At 47.1% G+C, this 21,217-nt stretch overlaps 1 protein-coding gene across 3 annotated transcripts in view; it reads left to right on the forward strand.

The window, feature by feature from the left end:
• FAM135B (family with sequence similarity 135 member B) overlaps positions 1-20,875 on the forward strand; it is a 288,328-nt gene extending 267,453 nt beyond the window's left edge. For all 3 annotated transcript variants that reach the window (XM_058668452.1, XM_058668449.1, XM_058668450.1), the window contains exons 12-20: positions 2,138-2,292; positions 3,556-5,548; positions 7,589-7,755; positions 10,389-10,480; positions 12,091-12,188; positions 13,191-13,342; positions 15,751-15,861; positions 17,935-18,048; positions 20,475-20,875. In XM_058668452.1, coding sequence (XP_058524435.1) covers positions 2,138-2,292; positions 3,556-5,548; positions 7,589-7,755; positions 10,389-10,480; positions 12,091-12,188; positions 13,191-13,342; positions 15,751-15,861; positions 17,935-18,048; positions 20,475-20,680 — 3,088 coding nt within the window. In that variant the 3' untranslated portion in view covers positions 20,681-20,875. The remainder of the gene's footprint in view (positions 1-2,137; positions 2,293-3,555; positions 5,549-7,588; positions 7,756-10,388; positions 10,481-12,090; positions 12,189-13,190; positions 13,343-15,750; positions 15,862-17,934; positions 18,049-20,474) is intronic.
• Positions 20,876-21,217: the final 342 nt, after the last annotated feature.

Consider the following 21,217-nt stretch of genomic DNA (forward strand, 5'->3'; position numbering starts at 1 on the left):
CTCTCTCTCTCTCTCTCTCTCTCTCTTTCTCTCTCTCTCTCTCTCTCACACACACACACACACACACACACACACACATACACACACACACACGGAGAAAGAGAGGGAGAGAAAACAGATAGAGACCAGGCAGATGAGAAAGAGAAGGTTAATAGCTAGGGGCTGGTACAGCGGCTTAACTGGCTAATCCTCCACTTCAGAGGCAACCCATACAGAGGTCTTTTGTGTCCTGGCTGCTCCGCTTCCCATCCAACTCCCTGCTATTGCTTAGGAAAACACCAGAGGATGTCCCAAAGCCTTGGGACCCTGGATCCATGTGGGGACCTATTATAAGCTCCTGGCTCCTGGTTTCTGATTGGCTCAGCTCCGGCCGTTGTGGCCGTCTGAGGAGTAAGCCAGTGGGTGGAAGATCTTTTTCTCTGTGTTTCTTTCTCTCTGTAAATGTATCTTTCCAACAGAAATTAATTTTTAAAAAGAAGATAGATACACACGCACACATACAGAGAGAAAGAGTGCAACCAAGAACGGCTTACCAGGGCAGCGCTTTGCTCGGTTATGAAAGTGAGCTCTCACTTCGGGCCTCCATAAAGCTGGGCACCAGTGAATCCGTCCTGTGGCTCCATCCAAGTCCTGAGATATCAGCAGCACCAAGACTGACGCACAGCTCTGAGATGGAAACCAGAGGCTCAGGAACCCAGGGGTCCACTGGGGCAAATCCCAGAGCCCGCGACCTGGAAACGCTGGAGCTGCAACACTTAAGGGCAGGAGAAGAAAGGGCATCCCAGATGCAAACAAAAACGAAAACATGAGAACTTGACCTTCCAATTCTTGTGTCACCCAGGCCCCAGGGGGATGGGGTGTGCCCTGTGCCTTGAAGACAGACACTGTCCATCACATCCCAGCTCACATGAGTCCTCTGTAAACACTCTCACGGAATCTCCTGGGGAGCCTGAGCCTGGCCGTTCCAGTAAAAGTCCTGGCCTTTGGGGCTTTTTCTTTCAGCAGCAGCACTGGGAAGTTAACATAGTGATTGGGAACAGCTCACCTTTGTAAGCTAGCCATGCATTCCTGACTGTCAGGTTGACACCCCAAATCATCAGCCTCCCCTGCCCATCAACGCCCAGGGGACGATAGGATCTCCAGATGAAGGCAGTAACGTGGGCCCAAGTGTGCTGACAGCACAGATCTGCCCAGAAAATGCATTCTGTGCTCCCTTGTTCTCATGAAAATTTTGAAGAGCCCTCCCATGTCAACTCGCCTTCCTCTGTTGCTGCGTGTACTGAAGGAAGAAGTTGTTGGGGGCTGGTGTGCATGTAAGAGTCACTCACACTGCCGACTGACAGAGGTTAGGCTGCTAAGTCAGAAGCTTGGTGGGACAGGCAGAAATGAGCTGCACCTGTCGGCGGCCCTGCGCCATCCTCCGCTGCCTTGGGGAAGCCTGGCAGAGCGGGCAACAACAGCAACAAAAGGGTGGTGTTAGTGAAGTTCCTTTCATGGAGCAAGCTGAGCTCCTTTGCGGACCTGGAGAGAAGGGGCTGGGCCTTTTCCGCCACCCCGAGCTTTGCTCCAAATGCCCAAACTGATTTCCTATTGCTGGAAGGATGTTTTGGTCATGGGAAAAGAATATGGATTGTCATTATTTTTAATCCTACTTGGAGGGAAAATATGGTTCTTGAAGCAGAGGGATTTATATATAAATCAAGAAACATGGTGCCCACACATTGATCAGTCACAGCACTATTTTTCAGGTGGTTTTTCCCTAATATATGCCATCATGTGACCTAGGCTCTAAGTGATGTAAAAGAATCAAGAGTCAAGCATGTGCTGACTTCTGGGTTTTTCTGGCCATTTGTGAACTCTGCTGGCATTGCAGGAGCGTGTGATGACACCCCCTACAGTGGCATACGATCCGTGTGAGGGGTCTCCCTAAGGCTGCAGTGGGTGTCCCCAAGCTTCGGGGCCCACACCAGTTCCAAAACAAACCAGAGCTTGGATGGGAGCCAGTAGGTGGCTAGATGAAAGGGAAGGTGATGGGCAGGCAGGCAGAGTCTTCTGTGGAGTGTGGAGATTCCTGCCAGAACTGCAAAGCACGAAAGTGCCCTGTGAATGCTCACCCGCCCTCTTGGTGCTTTGCCAGGATACAGAGCCACAGCCAGCTGTCCCTTGACGTCCGGCACTCTGAGTACCTCTCCAGCATGCCCCCGCTGCCTGCAGAGTGCCTGGACATTGACGGGGACTGTAACACCCTGCCCGTGATCTTCGAGGACCGCTACGTGGACTGTCCAGCCACAGGTTTGCCTTTTTCGTTTCGTGTCAGCTCTGTGTCTTGCCCTGTAGCCTTGTCCGTGCAAGCTCAACCCCAGTAATGCAGACAGATCTGTGATCCCTTCATGGACCAGAGAGTTCCTTGCCTAGAATGCAAATGCCAGGTGCTTTTTCTCTGCAATCCTGAGTTTCTTTACGCAGAGAAAAACAGAGGCACACAACATCTAACATTGGTTCAACATGCAGCCAGTACTCACAGCCAACTCTGACGGCAAAGCTTTTTTGCTTCTTTGGAAAACGTTTTAAAACATTATTCTTAGAGGATGCCTCAAAGAGCCCCATTTCAGTGTCCCTGCAACCTGGAACTCTAGGATTACAAATCCAGGTGTGTCAAAGACAGCTCCAACTAGGAGTCACAGGAAATCCTATAGCACTGTGCTGTGCCCTGCCATCTAGTGTCCATATGGTGCATGACAGCTACGGCGTGTACCAGAGCAGGAGTGACCCCCAACCCAGCTTGTCGGGTCTGTTAGAAAACATCCAAGATGGGTGTGTATGCGTGTGTGTTTGCATGTGCAGGTGCATGTGTGGATGTACGTATATTCACTACAGATTATTTAAATAGTTAGAAAAGAAAGTTGAATCTAAGCACCTACCAGAATGTCTGATATTCTCACTGTTATGTTTGGTTGCACACTGTTATTCAGTCTTTTTCCTGTACTGATTAGGAGACATCTTAGTGGATGCAAGTCTCAGCCTCTCACCTTACGTGTGCAGTTAGATCACATGCCTTTACTTTCTCAGCATCAACTCCACTTTGTCTCTGAGCCTCTTCAGCATCAGCCAGATGCTTATCTTTGCCGGACCTTCCTACCCCATCCTTCCCACTGTATTTCATGAACCTGTCATAGAGTCTGCCTTTAAAAGAGTGACTTATTCAAAAGTGGAAAGGCTGAGTGGGTCACTGCCCAAATGGCTGAAAGCCAGAATCCTGAAACTCCGTGAGAGTCTCCTACCTGGTGCCAGGGCCCCACGTCCTTGGGCCATCATCAATTGCCTTCCAAGGCTTTCCAAGGCCTTCCAAGACCTTCCAAGGCTTTGGGCCATCCTCGACTGTTTTTCCAGGTCACAAGCAAGGAGATGGAAGGGAAGCAGGGCTGCCGGGATTAGAACTGGCACCAAAAAGGGATCCCGGTGCGTGCAAGGCAAGACCTTTAGCCGCTAGGCTATCATGCCAGGCCTGTGAGCATAGATTCTTAGATTATAATATGTTTTTTCTTTTTATTGCAGGACCTAATGTGAATGTTTATCCTACCTTTGATGTCCCACGGACTAATCCTGCAATAACAAGTCTAAAAGAGAAAGAAGAAAACCATATTGTAAATAGAAAATCAGCTTTTAGGGAAGACCTTGTCCTGGCTGCCGTGAAACCGCACCAGAAGGACCCTGCTAGAGGAGGTCTTCAGGGTCCAGGGCCAGGAGACAACACAGCTGCACAGCACCAGGAGGATGTGTGCTCAGAGTCTCAGGTATATCTAACCATTGGCGAATTCCAAAACAAAGCAAATGTGTCTGCAGGTGAAGTTTTGACTGACCAAAGGTCTGATGTGGATATCTGTGCGCTGGCAGATGTGGCCTTGCCCAGGAAGAGCCCAGGCCCTGAGGATGGGCAGGCCCCAGGACTCACCTACATTGATGTGAAATCTAGCAATAAGAACTGCCACAGGGCTGATCCCATAGTGGTTGTCAGTGCTGAGTGTGAGAACAAGAGCCCTAGAGAGCACACTGGGTTAGACACATCTGTGCCAAGCAAAGTATTAGCCAAGGGAAGTCGCCCAAATGCCATCTCTTCGGACAAAGCAACTCTCCATGATGTGAATGCTTATGGAAAGGGAGCAGACCCAGAGGGTAGGATGCTACTCCTTGGCCTAAAACTCATCCCCTCGGATCCTTGGGAAACCTCCAGCTCTGCACTGAGGGAGCCCCTCGATGTGAAATCTCCCCCAAAGGATCCACAACCCGAAGAACGAGAGGCCCTGTCGGTGCTGGCGAGGATCATCAAGAGGTCTTCTTCCATCATTTCTGACTCTGGCATTGAAAGCGAACCAAGCTCTGTGGCTTGGTCTGAAGCCAGAAGCAGGGCGCTGGAGTTACCCAGTGACAGGGGGGTCTTGCACCAGTTGGTTCGAAGGCATGCTCTGCACAGGAACTCCTTGGAGGATGGGCCCACGGAAAGCAATACGAGCCTGCCGAGTGGCATCCAGGCTTCTCTGACCTCCATCAGCTCCTTGCCTTTTGAGGATGAAGAACGGGAGTTGGCACTCACCAAGTTAACCAAGTCTGTCTCTGCCCCCCAGATCAGCAGCCCAGAGGAGACTGCTGATGGCACGGATGCCAGGCAGCCAGGAGCATCTTTTGCTGAAGCTTTGAATTCCCCTGAACACGGCTCTCAGACTCGTGGTAGTTCCGGGATGCAGGGTTCTGGGGAAGGGTATCCCCTTGTGGAAATTGTTCTAGATGCTGACAGCCAGCAGGGTCCTGGTTACATGGACATCCCCAACGGGAAAGGGAGTCATCTTGATCTTCAAAGACACTGTCATCTTGACAGCAGGATTGAAAATGTGGCAGGTGTTGAAACCAAAGGTCTTAATCTAAAAACCCCACACAGTACAACACTTGAAAACTCTAGGGCCAGATCTTTCCAGAGAGCGCCAGTGGAAACGCCAAAGGGCACACCTAAGGATTTGACTGTGGGGAAAGGAGCTTTTCCCAACAGCTGCATCGCAGAGGCTGGGGGCATCTGCCACCATAAGGTGCCGGAGTGCAGCCGTGGGTCAGGGGCGGAGGCCCTGAGTCGGAGTCCGGCAGTTGGGTACAGCAGTTCACCTTGCATTGTTGACGATAAGGCGTTGAGTAAAGGAGCCCTCGCCTTCCAGGAGGCTGAACATGAAGCAGGCACCGTGTGCCCCACTGCGACTCATGCTGCGCATTCCCAGGTTTTGAGAAGTCAGGAGCCGAAAGGGGGCAGCTCCGTAGCCCAGCTGGCCCACGGCGAGTCCTTCACACTGGAGAACCTGAAGGCCGTGGAGGTCGTCAACCTGTCTGTGTCTTGCACAGCTACCTGTCTCCCTTTCTCTTCTGTGCCCAAGGAGACCCCTGCCAGGGCCGGATTCTCCTCCAAACAGACTGCGTTCCCCATCACTCATCAGCCTTTGGGCTCCTTTGGCGTCGTTTCTACTCATTCCAGCAAGCTGGAGGAAGAAGTCAGTGAAAGGATGTTTAGGTATGGTTGCTGCTGGCTTGTCCATCCCAGAGCAGTATTCTAGAACATGCCACATATTTCTCAACTTTATGCATGCTATTTCGAAATTGAGACAGCTTGCTTTTTCTTTCAGATTTGAATTGAAATTCATGTCATACAGATTTGCAAATGCTGAATAGTAACAGGAAGTCAGGCTCATCAACAAGCTCGCCTCCTTAATGTGGCTCCTGTGAAGAGTCTTCCACGTTTGTTTTTGTGCACCGACATCTCGGTGTTCCTTTTATGCCATATCACATTCTTCTGTTTTAACGATTGTGATGTTTCCAGTTTCTCCATAATTCATCTGTAGATTTACTCCTTACACCATCATCTTCACATTCACACAGTAATCCATTGTGTGGATGCAGCGTGACTTAATGACCGTATCATTTACAGCAGATGGCTGTTTACATGTTGGTGCTTCTGTGCTATCATTAACAACTACCTTGTTTCTGTCTTGGCACATTTTTAGAGGTTTCTTAACAAACCTTGGGGGAATATATACTTTCTTATCCGAGTTGCCTTCCAAGTCTCCTTTGATCTTAAGATTCTTCTTGCAGTACCAGAACCCATCCCTTCCTAATGTTGGGTCTGTGTTCACGCTGATCTTATACCTATAAATGATGGATGTGATAAGATTTGTGACATGATCTTTCTATCAATTTTATCATATTGTATTGCTTGCTTGCAGAATACTAATGCATTACTATTACTAATATGCCCCAAAGAAATTGTGCAGGTAGGTCAACATTGGACCTTGTATTTTGTGAGGAATTTGAAATATATGATGGATGAGACTTGTTATCAGTGTGGCAAGCACCAGAGACACTGCTCAGTGCCTGGCTTGGTTGTCCTGACTTTATTATGCTCACAGTCTATCAGGGAGGCCAACAAATCTGTGAAGTAGTTGAGTTCTGTGACTGAACAAAGATGACAATGTCTGTGGGCACCATGGAGCCAGCATGACAAGGCCTTGGTTTGTCTGAGACACAGTGGCTGTGAAAATGGCTGGTATTTCAGGGGAGCTTTTCAGTGAAGATGGCATCTGTGCCCAAAGGGAAATACAAAGGACTGTGATGATGATGATGACATACCTTGGGGAAAGGATGATGTAGAGTTTGAGCATCCCTAATCTGAAATTCAAAAATAACAAACCCGCCAAACCTAAAACTTTTGAATACAGAAACAATGCCACATGAGAAATTCTACAGTCTGAAGCTTTATCTCTTGTAATTAAAAAATTTTCTATGAAATTACATATATATATATATATAGAGAGAGAGAGAGAGAGAGTAAACGAGATGATGAATTTGATTTTAAACTTGGATCTTTTCACCAAGGTATGTCATTCTCTGTGTATAAATATTCCAAAATCTGAAAAGAAAGACCCACAAAATCTGAAGCAGTTGCGACCCCACATATTTCAGGTAATGAGCGTTCAACCCTCAGCAGAAAGTGGTTTCAAAGTCAGGTTTCTGTTCTGATGATCTGCTTTGCTGAGTCCCTTCCCCACTACCTTGTCAGGTGACCAGGCAGAGAACATTGTAACTGCATGGGAAAACACCCAGGCATACAGACCTCCATGTAGCAAGGCAGGAAAGTAAAGCAACACCATCAAATACCTGGCCAGGAACTGTAAAACCTTTCCTTTTTGGAGGTTGGGAGTGCTGGAAGAGAATACTGAAGCAGCAAGGCTAGGCCAGGCTTGTGGGCGGCTTGGATGTTCCGTTGGTAGAATGGATGCCTGAAGCTTCAGAGACGCTCAGGAGTTCTGTGCATGCAACGTGTAGAGATAAGTCTAATCCAAGTCTGTAGAAATTTCACTTTCCTTCGAGTGCTTCAGGAGAAAGCTTCACTGTTTCATCTCACTCAGCTCTCCTATTCAGCATTTGCCACCAAGCAGATCTTTTGGTTTTGGATATTTGTTAGTCTAACATGCTAACCCCGCCCATTTCCTGTTCTACATGCAATGTGTAGCTTGACTACATATTAATTAGTGGGATTAATTAGTGTGTTCTCCAGCTTTTATCAGGCCAAAGAAAGATTTAAGAAAGAGCTGAAGATTGAAGAGTTTCTGTACAGTGACTTATCTGTCCTAGCTTCTGATAGACCGTATTTCCCACCAGAGGAAGAGGAAGAAAATTTGGAAGATGGGATTCACCTGGTTGTTTGTGTCCATGGCCTGGATGGTGAGTGCAAACGAACAAAAAAGTTTTCTCCTCAAAGTTTTGTGCTATATAAAGAATCTATAAAATGTGGGGATTAATTTAGACCAGACATTCATTTTGTTAAATATTCAGTAAGTAACCGGGGCATGGCAGAGACTGGGAGTCCAGGGGAATGGTATGCCCTTGCCTCCCCCCTACCGCCCTGACGGGGATTCTTCTGTGGCACAAAAAATCTGCTAAGTAAACCACAAACAAATGAGCGATTTAATGCAGCGAAGAAATGAGAGGAATAAGTATGTGGATGAATGCAATTAATGAAGAAATGAAATAATTAATGAAACAGAAGTATAAAATAAGAGAAGGAATGCTAAGATTAATGCATTACTGAGGTAAATGTATCAGTGAAATGCAAAGCTAATTAAAATGTATCAGTTAACAGAATCCACGAGTCAGTGGGGCAGTCTGAATAACGGAAGAAATGGAGTGAAATGAGTAAATGGATTGATTTTGAGGAGTTCAGGATAGTAGCCCAAGCTGTTATGTGGTCTGTTGTTATCCACTTTTCACTAACAGGGCATTTGCAGTGTGCTATGACCCTGTATTAATTCTGACAGTTTCAGGAATTGAAGATAACTTTCTCACATTCACTAGTTTAACATCATAGGTGGCCGGCCTGTATCTCTTATTAGGGGCTAGTACATGGCAAGACGAGGCTCATAATTTATCTGTTAAAATAATAGCTAGGTCATTTTTTTCCATCATACATGTCAGAGAAGAGTAACAGCACAAAAGTGAACTAGCTTCCCCAGGACCATCCCATGTCAGCGAACAGAGCTGCCTGGCTGTGTTACTGTCCTGGCCACAGCCACCCACAGCTGCTCAGGAAGGGGTCTTTCCCAGCTCAGGCAAACAAGACCCTTTAAGAGGTTTGAAGGATACATTTCTTCTTCACAAAGAATTGTTTCAAATCTGTGTATCTGAGGAATCTTGAAGCCATTCATGAAAAATGCATGTTATGAGAATCTCAGGCGTGGATTTCCAAAGTGTTTTGCGCCAAAGTAAATTTACGTTTGAATTTTGTGGTCCACTTCAAAGTGTTTGAAGTTCCCTTGTATGTCCAAACTCTTAAAAACTTTGCAAGATCTGTGATTTCAAATTCAATTTCCATTAACAGAAATGTAACCATGGTTGTGAATATTTACACACTTCTTTATGTGGCGCGGAATGCCCAAGATTGTCTTCCTGCTAATGTTCTCAGGTTAAGCCCCTACCAAGTCATAGTTGCCAAAAGCTATTTCTCAGTAACTGGAGGATGGGGTTATTTCATTCCTTTCTGAAACTCTGTATGTTGAATGCAAATGCAAACACTTGTGCCTTTTTATTTTCATTTTCAAGCCTTGGAGTGCTAATAGGCGAGTTTAAACAATGGTTGCAAAAGTGGAATTAAAGAGCATAAGTGTAATCGGTGAAACGACAGAAGTAAAGAAAAAGCCTTAACTTCGTGGGCTACAATACACGTTTCCTGAAAGAACATGGACAGTTATGACTGTGGCCCTGCAAGTTCAATTTGTGTTCTAAGGCTCACGAACAAGGGTTGTGTTGGACCTGTTGATTCATCCTCCAATATGAGGCATGGGCTTGCCCTGAAACACCCGGTTTCCCCTGAATTCCATCTGACACTTTAATTAATCCTGTTTCAAGTCACCGGCTAGTTTCACTAAGAATGATAAAGAATGATAGCACTTATTCTCACTTATGATTCACAAGCCACTTTGAAACTATGTAACATGGAATACATGTTGTACGGTAAAGGAGGGAAACCTGTGTATCCAAAGAAATAGCTTCTAGCTTTCATCCTAACAGCAGTGAACTTGAGGAGTTGGCCCAAAGCTCATTAACATTACAGTTGAAACTCTTTGACATGCTTGAAAGATACCAGCATATTAAACTTATTCTTTCATATCCAATGCATTTTTCCATACAAGTTTTATTTCAGGAATGGATTCTCTGTGTTCTTAATGCCTCTGCTGTTAGCAAAAGTCCCAAATTATTGGCCTATTACTTCTCTGCACGAATGCTCGCTTGTTAGGCTTCCAGGAAGCTTGCTCTGTCTGATTCTTGTTCCCAAGGGATATTATCTTTTTTAAATAGCTATGCCATAACTGCCTATTTCAGGGGCTTGTTTCTTTTCATGTTAGTGGGAGAACTTGATAGCTCAATAGTCTGTGTTTCGAACAAGGAATTTAAAGGGAGCTTTTGGGAGTCAGATTATGCCATATAAGACATTAGGGGGCCCTGCATCAAAACCTCTTGGGCAAATAGGATTTGCTCCGGAAAAAAAGGGAGACGGTACCTGCAGCTGTTCCTGTGGACAGACATCCCAAGACACATGATAATCCATTAGGGAATTTGTTATAGAACCCCTAGGAAGTGTGTGTGTGTGTGTGTGTGTGTGTGTGAATGGGGAGTAAGGGCAACAAGCGAACAGGTGTTTGTCTTTTTTCTTTTTTTTTTTTTTTAGTTGATTAGTTAATTTGATTATGGGCTTACCAAAACATTAGAAAGACACAGAGGAAATGAAGGAAGTACAAACAGAAACCCCTGTGTTTCATCACCTTTCCTGTAATTAACGCGTGTTGGGGTTGTCTCTTTAGGGAACAGTGCAGACCTCCGACTTGTGAAGACTTTCATAGAACTGGGCCTCCCCGGAGGGAAGCTGGACTTCCTCATGTCTGAGAAGAATCAGGTATGGCAACCAGAGCCTCAGAACTGCTGGAATGCAGGGCCATGTCTTACACTGGGGCCATGACGATTGATGGCTGCACATGAAGCAGAGGGTACCTTGTAACCACCTGACCGTTGGGAGAGAGAAGACTTAGTGATTTCCTTCAGGAGGGTGAACAAGGCTGAGGAAGGAGACCCTCTGGGTCAGTTGTCACCTTTGACTGTCATAGGACTTTGGAGTAGAAGCAACGTAGGCATTAGTTATTTGCAGATGTGTTTATTGATCCGCACTGGGGACTTTCAGGCATGTGTAACCAATGACTGTTCTAAGTCAGGGGTGACTGCTACAGTCATTACCATATCCAGGAAGGCAAAGTCTGAGACCTTACTGAAGTCTCAGAATTAATGAAACCTTAAAAAATTCATGGTCAAGAGATGGGGCTGCCCGAAGTAGTACTGATTCCTACCCCAATGGTACTTGGCATTGGCATACCCCATGCGTTTTCTGGAGGCGTGGAACTACATACAAGTAAGTGGTCATTACTAATGACCGTTGATAATGGGAACCAGCAGACTGCGAAAGATAGTGTTCCTTCAGCCTGTGCTTGGTTCCATTTGCCTTTTATACCACCTGCTGCGTTCAAGGCCAGACACCAGACGGCACTAAGAGACAAAGGTGGAAAGAGGATTTCTGTTAGCACACGAAGATTTATTTTAGTCCTAAGTCCTCACCTCATGTCACAACACATTGCATGTTGATACCACCGTCTCCTTAGAGAAGCAGAGAGGAGGCCCTGACAGATGCTCAGGGTTCCTTATCCATATGAGCTGGAGAGGAAGATCATGCCGGTGTACCCCGCCTTTCCTGTGTAACTAGATGTGATCCAGTGCTAAGAGAGGAAGGAATTCAGACGGGGGAGCAGGTGAGTGAGCAGCAAAGGTTTTGCACCTGCAATGCATGCCAGCCATGCTCACGTTTTAGGGAAAGTGAGTGTTGTAAGTTAGCACTAAGATTAGGAAACCCGTCTTCAGAGTGTACCTTTCCAGCCCCATGCCATGCAGGTCCACGCCCGGCGCCCTGCAGAGCCACGGAGTCAGCTCTCTGCACTTGCTTTGGAAGGGCTTGTCTCTGTGCCCTGATTATGCCTCACAATGCTTTGTTGTGAATTCTTGAAAGTTGTGAATCTTGTAAGCAGGGACATTAGTGGCACTCTCCTTTTGCATGAAGATTTGCTGATTTCAGTATTTCTGTTTATGTATTTGAGAGGAAGAGAGAGGAAGTGAGTGAGCAAGGGAGTGCTACCCTCTGGTTCATCCCACAGTGACAGCAATGACTAGTGCTCAGCTTGGGCTGGAGCCCAGTGCAAGCTGCCTGCATGAGGGTTTTTTCTTTTAAGTGTGGAGGATCTTAACTCTAATTCTTCCCCATGACTCCCATTCTTGTTTCCAAGATGTACTGCTTGTCGTTATAGCAGTGCCAGGGCCAAGCCGGCCCTTCAGCTACTTAATGGCACACATGCCATTTGTCCTATTTTTATGTTCCTGGGTCTTTGGCCATCCTTCCTAAGGCCTGGGTGGTTTGGGGGTCCTTGTCCAGGACCTAGGCCACCCCTTTTCCTCTCTGCCTTCTAGATGGACACGTTTGCAGATTTTGACACCATGACGGATCGGCTACTAGATGAGATCATCCAACACATCCAGTTGTACAACCTGTCCATATCCAGGATCAGGTAACAGGAATGTGTGGGGAGCTCATTCTGAGTGAAGGAGGTGACACTTTTGAGTGCGCTGTGTTCAAACACGGTCTAAGGCCTTTTCTGCCTTTTGGGATAAGTTGGCTTGTGATTTTCATGGAGTATATTTCATTCAAAGCAGCAATTGGCAGGACGATTGGTTGACATATCCAGACTAGGTCATAGTATGTGTGAGGAATAATAAACATTTGTTCTTGCTTAGTAGGAATAGTAGTAGATTTAAGACAAATATTCCTAGGTTCTAGCCCTTGCAGGTTTGAATCGTAGCTATCATAAATCTGATGTGTAACCTTACACGACCTTTCCAAATCCCCCAATGTCAGTCTCCTTGTCTAAGCAGAATGAACTAGCACTAAAAGGGTGAATTGTAAATCGCATTCATGTATTGTCTGCCTCTTGAGAGGGTATCAGTCAGTACTGTTTTTCTGCCCACACTGTAGCACCTAGCCAGAGGTCACTGTTGAAGGGGCTGGAGTGACACTAGCTTGCATTTGGGGGCATTCCATTAGAAAGCCATCACGCCAAGCCTTCTAGGTGTGTCATCCTCTGTAGGTGTCAGGGCTAGTCTGTCCATCCTGATGTCTGCAGTGCAGAGGGACAAGTGAACAGATCCAGTGAAGCAAAGCTACGTCACGGGCTAGCGCCCATGGCTTTTACTTGCTGGCTGCAGCGAGAACAGCGATTATGGGTCTCTGAGAAGCAGTGTACCTGCAGCAGGGTGTCAGTCAATGCAAGCTGAGGGCAGGCCCATCAGCTGTCCTCTGGCCAGCCAGTTCCAAAAAACCAAGCCAGGCCTCACACAGCCAGCCTTTACACCTGCAGAAAGGGTGAATCCTTGGCCACTGTTTCCTCTGCCGAGGTTTCCTAAATCCGGTGTGTGAGTGGGGGAGGTGGCTGATGCCTCAGCGCCTCCAGCAAGCACTTGTCCGCCAGCTACTCTGTGGGTCACACTCACTTGCATGGTTTCTCTCTTTCCAGCTTCATTGGCCATTCTCTTGGCAACATCATCATCCGATCTGTCCTCACTCGGCCCCGCTTCCGGTATTACCTCAACAAACTGCACACGTTCCTGTCATTGTCCGGGCCTCACCTAGGGACCCTGTACAACAATAGTGCCCTGGTCAGCACAGGTAAGATGTTTCCAAGGCGTGTTAGTCCTCATAGTGGATTAAGCCAGGACACTAGGTACCAAGAAGAAGTTCTTGTTGCTGGGACCCTGGGACTTTGGAGCCTTGTTAAAGTGTGGGGTGTGAGGGCATGACAAGAACCTGGCTCAGGCATGGAACCCCTTTGCTCATGACCTCGGTGGAGTTAGGCTAAATGCTTCTCAAGGCCTTTGCTCCTTTACACTTCTGCAAACACGAAAGCGACGTCCCTGAGGTTCGCTTGGAGAGACTGACAGGAGCAATGCTGTATTAGAGAGAAGTGGGTGTGGACCGCAGGGAGAGGTTAGGTCCTGAGTCAGACACTTAGGAGAACTCCAGGACATTTAATCACTGTGCTTCTCAGTTTACTGACTCTTTGACATGTAGATCATATGTACATGAAGGTTTGTATATGTTTATCTATCTCTGTGTTTGTGTACATTCATGACATGTGTTTACATGTAGGCGTGCATATAACACACATGTATGTTTGCAGTTGTCCCAAAGGACCCTTGCAGACGTGGTTCCTGGACTCCTGATAGTTCCTGAGTGCCCAGGGGCCTGTGCATTTTAATGAAGTGTTTTGCATAAAGCTGCACATTGCTCCTATGTAATGTAAATGATCCCTAGATCACTTAGACTATCATCTGCAGTGCAAATGTGTGCAAATAGTTGTGATGCCAGATTTCCCAGGAAATTATCACAAGGAAAAGGATCCGTATATGCTCAGTACAGATGCAGTTTTCTTACCAATAGTTTTAATCCACAATCGGCTGAATGGGCAGAAGCTCAGAACACGGATGCTGAGGGTGTTTATGACGTGTGTGTGTGTGTGAGAGAGAGAGAGACAGAGAGAGAGACAGAAAGAGAGAGAGAAAGAGAGAGACGCTGCATGCATGAGTGTGTCCCAGCAGTGTTAGGGGCTAAACAGGAAGGAAGGCAAAGCTCGCTGACGATCATGGACAGTGGCACGTGCGTGAGTTCTCTGCTGCCTGTTTGCTCTTGTCATCGAGGCTCTCACAGGGGGTGAAAAAGCAAGGCATGTATGTTTTGAAAAACGAGTGGGTTTTCCAAGACAGTGAAAGTGGGGAGAGTTTTCTGTGCAGAATAAATGGTATGTGTAACTGCACAGACGCCTAATGTGACCAGCACAGTGGGACACTGCTGTGTGGCAGCAGCACAGCGCGTGTCCTGCAGACCTAGGAAGCTAGGGAGAGGTGATGAAGGACTCGCCCTGTAGACCATGGTGATTGCACCTCCAAGACGCGAACTGGGGAAGTGATGCGGCGTGGTATTTGGAAGGCCATGTGTGGCATGCGGTCTGTGTCACAATAGTTTAATATGTTGTGTGTCTAGCAAATGTTTTAGTAGACGTTAATGTTGAGATATGTTTTGTAAGAATTTATTTGTTTGTAAATCAGAGTTATATAGTTCAAGGGAGACACAGACAGCTGAGATTTCCTAAATGTCTGCAACTGAACACTGGGCAAGGCCAAAGCCAGGAGCCAGGTGGTTCATGCAGGTCCCCCACATGGGTGCACAGGCCCAAACGCTTGGGTCACCTCCTGCTTTTCCAGGCCAATAGCAGCGAGCTGAATCAGAAGTAGAGAAGCCAGAAACAAACCAGTACCCATATGGGATACCAGTGCCACAAACTGGCTTTATTTAACCTGCATGGCTCAAAGATAGCCTGACTGTCCAAATCTGTCATATAGTATTAGGGTCACATGATAAGTCCATTAGTGGCTTTTATGTTATTTTAAGGGCATGACATATTGGACAACTTCAGAACAGACAGAAATCTCTTCCTCTGTCATATTAGCCTTCCTTACAAATCAGGATCCTTATACAGAGATGAATGAATTTAAGCGTATTTCCTTCCCCGGTCATAGAGACATTGTGATGTCAGGACAAGCTAAGATGATCGCCGGCGATTCTGATCACACCTATCTAGAGTGGTGTGGAACATCTTGTAGCTCTGCCTTTGCACTCAAGCACATTTACACTGTGGCTCTTGTTCACTTCCTGGTATTTTATCAAAAGCATTTGTTTGGGGGTGATACAATCCACTCATCCATGTCAGTGGCAGCAGAAGTCGGATGCAAGGGCTGTGAATGAGACGCTGCTGTGTTCCCCAGCATCCTGGCAGGATGTACACGTTTCCTCCAAGGGCTTTGTTTTCAGGAGGAGGGCAGAAGCAGAGGACACAACTGGTGCCATGGCCCCAGGTGCCTGTGGTTGTGTCATTTTGTGGACAATTTAAACATGAGAATGCAAATTTACTTCTGATGACTCAAATGTTTGCTGAAACGCCTACTACTCTCTTATTCTTTAGATTCATAGTTGATCAATTCCGTTTGGCTTTGTGTTTTATTTTGCTTTGTTTTTCCTAGGCTTGTGGCTCATGCAGAAACTGAAGAAATCTGGGTCCCTTCTGCAGCTGACCTTCAGGGATAACGCTGACTTACGCAAATGTTTCTTGTACCAGCTAAGCCAAAAAACAGGTAGGGCAGTACCCCGTGCAGCTCCGGGCTCCAGTCTGAGCTTTAGGTCTGACCCCTGAGACACACCTCAGCCTTAACGCTACAGTGATGCACTCCCAGAGTGTGTCTCCCACTCTTGGGGAAGCCAACAGCTCTGCAAAGACTCAGCGTCCTCAGCCCTTCTCCTGCAGGGCACATGGGAGACGCAGATCAGAGGATGTGTGTGCGTGTGGTGGGGGGTCATCTCACGACAAACATGCTAAAGCTTCTACTCTCTAGTAATCTTTTATTACCATTTTTCAAAGTGTTATTTTTCATCATTTGAAAGGAAGAGTGGCAGAGTGAGAATAAATGAATGAGATCATTGCGAATGAGGAGAAAGTGAGAGAGAGAGCTAGAGGGAGAGAGTGAATCTTTCTTCTGCTGGTTAACTTTGTAAATTCCTGCAAGAGCCGGGGTTGGACCATGCCAAGGCCAGGAACCAGAAACTCCATGTAGGTCTCCTACATAGGTCGTAGGATCCCAAGTACTTACCCATCGCCTTTTGCTCTTAAGTTGCACATCCACAGGAAGCTGCATGAGAGTAGTGGTGGGATTCAGTCTCAGGCACTGGGGCAGGGAATGTGGACCTCCCATGTGGGACCACAGCACTTGTCCCACCACCCATCATCTCGTGTTCTAATCGCATAAGCCCAGCTTCCCCCAGGTATACAGATTCACATACGAACCTGGAAGGTGCAAGCTTGTCCATTCATGCGGACTGAGTGGGGGACATGAGTCATTGTCATTGACCTGATGTGACACCTCCCACACTCTGTATTGGGAGAGTGTGTAGGGCCATTGAAGACCTGCTTGTGTTGTGGATGTTACTTCAGAGGATGGCAGGGGACTGAGTGGTCCAACTGATGGGCCAACTGTTGGGCCTGCCCAGTCCTGCCAAGCATGCTGGCCTGGTCCAGGGTCTGCCCTGCTTCACAGTCCTCCATTACTCTCTAGGCACCAACTCTGTTGATACTTTCTATCTCCATAAAAATGAATCAGGCAAAGCCACAGACTTCCTTGCACAAGAACCTTAGTTACTGTGTGTACTTGTGTGCTCAGTTATTTCCTGAAGTAGGGAGAGGAAGGCAGGATCAGGGTCTTGGTGTTTCCCCTGGGGGAGCTCAGATGCTGAGATGGCCACACAGAGCTGTCCTAAAGCAGGACAGGAGAGTGATTGTCACTCCCTGTCCTCTCCACCCTTGTATGGGCCAGCATTGGACACCGGCTGCCCCAGTGTGATCTGGATCAGATCTTAGTGAAGAGGCACACTTCTGTGCAGGGTTACATGACTGAGAGCATCAGCAGCATGTGGGGAGTGAGATCGTGGACAGAGGCAGGAGCTGCGGTGCCTTGCCGGGCCTGGAGGACAATGGAGATGCACTCTGATGCCACTCTGCTCTGTGGCCTGATGAAGGCTGGAATGCAGTGAGGTGAACACATTGCAGGAAGATGGGCTGGGAGCTAAAGTGGGTGGCCTGATGAAGGCTGGAATGCAGTGAGGTGGACACATTGCAGGAAGATGGGCTGGGAGCTAAAGTGGGTGACCTGATGAAGGCTGGAATGCAGTGAGGTGGACACATTGCAGGAAGATGGGCTGGGAGCTAAAGTGGGTGACCTGATGAACGCTGGAATGCAGTGAGCTGTTGTGGCTACGAGGGACCAGTAGACTCAGATGTCCTTCTTCCTGGAACTCTTCAGCATCATCTAACTCCAGAAGGCTTTTTCTCCTGCTGCTCACCATTCAGGGTAGCTTGCTGTTGCTTCTTAGCTTCTACAGGTGATTCAAGCAAAGTTTTCATTTCCCTGTGAAGCAGCAAAGGCCAGGTGTAGAGCATGCTCCTCTCAGCCTCTTGTAGGCACCTGCTGCCCTGCATGCCTGGTGTGTGCACTGCCTAACCTCACTGCACAAGCTCTCTGGCAGGGTAGCAGCCTGGGGCCCAGGTCTGGGCTCTGTTTTCCCTGCAAAATGAGTCTGTAAAGTGTGTGAAAACCAAAAGGGGTTTCAGTTCAAGTGACTTGAGTGTATAAAATGCACCTGGCTTCCTGTTCTAGGACTGCAGTACTTTAAAAACGTCGTGCTAGTCGCATCGCCCCAGGACCGCTATGTGCCCTTTCACTCGGCCAGGATTGAAATGTGTACAACTGCTCTCAAAGACAGACACACAGGTAAGTGGCGTCTGCCTACTGCTTAGAGACTTTCTGATGGACTAGTGAGAGTAAATCAATGAAACTGGCTTGACTCTGCCTACTGGGGTGCCTGGATGGTGCTGTGTGCATTTTACATCTGATTGGTCTAGAGGATCTTGTGTGTGTGTGTGTGTGTGTGTGTGTGTGCAGGATATTCATTTTCTGTAATAAACAGTTGCATGCTCCTTCCTACTGTGTGGCCTCAGCAGCCATAGCAGTGGATGCTTGGGGTGTAGAACATGGGGAGGCAGACCCTGCCTGTGTTCTGGTTGGGGAAGAAGGAGACAGTGGCTGTGAGAATGCCATGGGATGAGCCAGCAGGCGAGTGCATGCGCACACTTGCAGGTACCACAGTGCCTGGTCAGGTACGGGTCCATAGAGAAGGCATCTGTGCGGGTTTCACAGGATGCAGAGCAGTTGTTTGGGCAACACGAGCAGAAGATGGGCTTGTGTCAAGCATTTCAATTTTTTGGAAAAGTAAACACTATTTCCATTGTGTTTTAAGACATCTAACAAGTAATCTTCTAGTGTGCTGGCAGTGCTGCTAGTGTACACACGGATGCACTTACGGCTTGTGACGCAGCACCTGTAACAAAGGCTTGTGACGCAGCGCCTGTAACAAAGGCTTGTGACGCAGCGCCTGTAACAAAGGCTTGTGACGCAGCGCCTGTAACAAAGGCTTGTGACGCAGCACCTGTGACAAAGGTGTTGGTGAACGGAAGGCCATCCTGAAATGGCTGCTAGTATATGAACAGCATGGCTTTCACTGAAAAGCAGCATGTGGTGCACTCTGACACAACGTTGTTCGTGATGGGAAAGTCCTCAATTATCCAGCACATGGGAGAGTTGAAATTAGCAGAGCTCATTATTATGATAACTGATTTGACCTTTACCACCAGGTACCAGTAATGTTTTATGCTGGTCTCTTTGCATGTGTTTGTAACTTCAAAAGTTATAATTTTGTAGCATGATTCCATTTAGCCTGATGCCATATTCATTTGCCCGTGTTAATAAAACATAAATGTCAACAAATTTTTAAAAAGTAGATAAATGGATCTATCACAATTTAATCAATGATTTCTCGGTGTCATTGAATAAGGCATTGTTATTCCAATTTTATAGCTGAGAAGACAGTCCTGGAGGGCTGACTGAGGCTCCCTGCCCGCAGTCCCTGGAATCCTAGCCAACACAAGGCTCTGTCCCCAGGGCTTTGGCTCAAGTCTGCAACCCAAAGTGATTGCTAGTAAGACTGAGACCTTTTATAACATGTTTCCCATTTGGGAGGAGTTCAAGAGCTAGGAATTTATAAAACTTGGTATTCTGGGCCTGGAGCGGTGGCGTAGCAACTAAAAAGTCCTCGCCTTGAACTCGCTGGGATTCCATACGGGCGCCAGTTCTAATCCTGGCGGCTCTACTTCCCATCCAGCTCCCTGCTTGTGGCCTGGGAAGGCAGTCAAGACGGCCCAAAGCCTTGGGACCCTGCAGCCGCATGGGAGACCTGGAAGAAGTTCCTGGCTCCTGGCTTCGGATTGGCACAGCACCGGCCATTGCAGTCATTTGGGGAGTGAATCTTTGGACAGATCTTCCTTTCCGTCTCTCCTCTCTGTATATCTGACTTTGCAATAAAAATAAAATAAATCTTTAAAAAAGTTGGTCTTCTTCAAAAGATGTTAAGTTATGATAGATTGATTATTGGTCCTGTCAGTCACCTTGGGGAAAATGAGCAATCTCTTTGAGTTCATGTCTTCAGTTATATTTTCAGATGACCAGAGAAGGAATGTGGCTTCATCGGTGCAATTTAAAACATACAGCGAGACTTGATGTAAGATTTAACTTACAGGTGGCTGTTCCTTTTTTTTTTCTGGAAGAAGTCCTAATATTTTTTTTTTTGAAAATTCTGAAATAAAGGATCTCTCCAACTTCTTTCTCTAGGACCTAGAGAAAAGGCCACTGTATGCATGACCCTGTTTTGCAGATAATTGTCTCCTACCCCCAAAGTCCATCAAGGTACAACAGTGCTTTATCAGAGGAAAAAATGTATTAAATGTTAAGGGTAAACTGTGTCTCAGTTCAGCCAGGCCCCTGAAATAGTCTCCTGGGGATCTTTCCTCTCTGGTGGCTCTCACCAGGGATCACCACCCACCCCATTTCTGTCCTGGTTATCGGGTGCAAGATCATGGGCCATTGTGTGGAGTTCCTCTTCTGAATACCCGTTGCTATAATCAAAACGGCCCATAAAAACTGCTTGTATTCATTCTCACTTTGTCAGCACTGAGAGGAGGTTGGGAACTGGGTTTTGAAGGTGTGCCCTGGAAGAGGAGCCTGATGTAGATCCGGTGCTTTTCTGCCCTGGACTCCACTGCTGACTTCCGCACTGGGTTCACATTCTCCTGCCCTCTTTCCAGGGCCAGTTTATGCGGAAATGATCAACAACCTTCTGGGCCCCCTGGTGGAAGCCAAGGACTGCACTCTGATCCGACACAACGTGTTCCACGCCCTGCCCAATACTGCCAACACCCTCATCGGCCGAGCTGCCCACATCGCAGTGCTGGACTCGGAGCTCTTCCTGGAGAAGTTTTTCTTGGTGGCAGGACTCAACTACTTCAAATAGTGACGTGACTGGGACAAGCCTTGGGCAACTCGCCAGGAGTCTATAAAATCTGTTGAGAGCTTGAGCTGACACATGCTTGTATGGACCTCTATAGTCTAGGGCAGAGTTCCAGCTGGGGGGATGGAGGCTGGGTGGATCTGGACACATGGGGTGCTTTTGTTCTGAGTATTTGGAAAAGCCCAGAAAAGTACGGGATAGACAAAAAAAAAAAAAAAAAAAACCTTGCTTGAATTGATCTAGCCACCTCAAGACTCTTTTCAGTTGCTTTCTTGAAAAAAAAATAAACATGAGAAAGTAAAGAAACGCAACAGGTGGCAGAGGTGAGCTTTTTAAAGCACTGTTGTGTCACAGAGAGATTGCTCCAATACGACTAGATTTGTCCAATATGTTATTAGCTCATAGCTTTATCATTTGATAAGCATTTCAAAACTCAGGTTAACCTCTGTGCAAAAGTGGAACTTATTTGTGTAAGCAGAACCCATTACAGATTCCAATGTGCTACTGGTTCAGCAAAAATGTGATTCTCATTGTCTCATT

Source organism: Ochotona princeps, chromosome 9 (assembly GCF_030435755.1).
Source record: "Ochotona princeps isolate mOchPri1 chromosome 9, mOchPri1.hap1, whole genome shotgun sequence".
In the NCBI taxonomy this organism is placed as follows: domain Eukaryota; kingdom Metazoa; phylum Chordata; class Mammalia; order Lagomorpha; family Ochotonidae; genus Ochotona; species Ochotona princeps.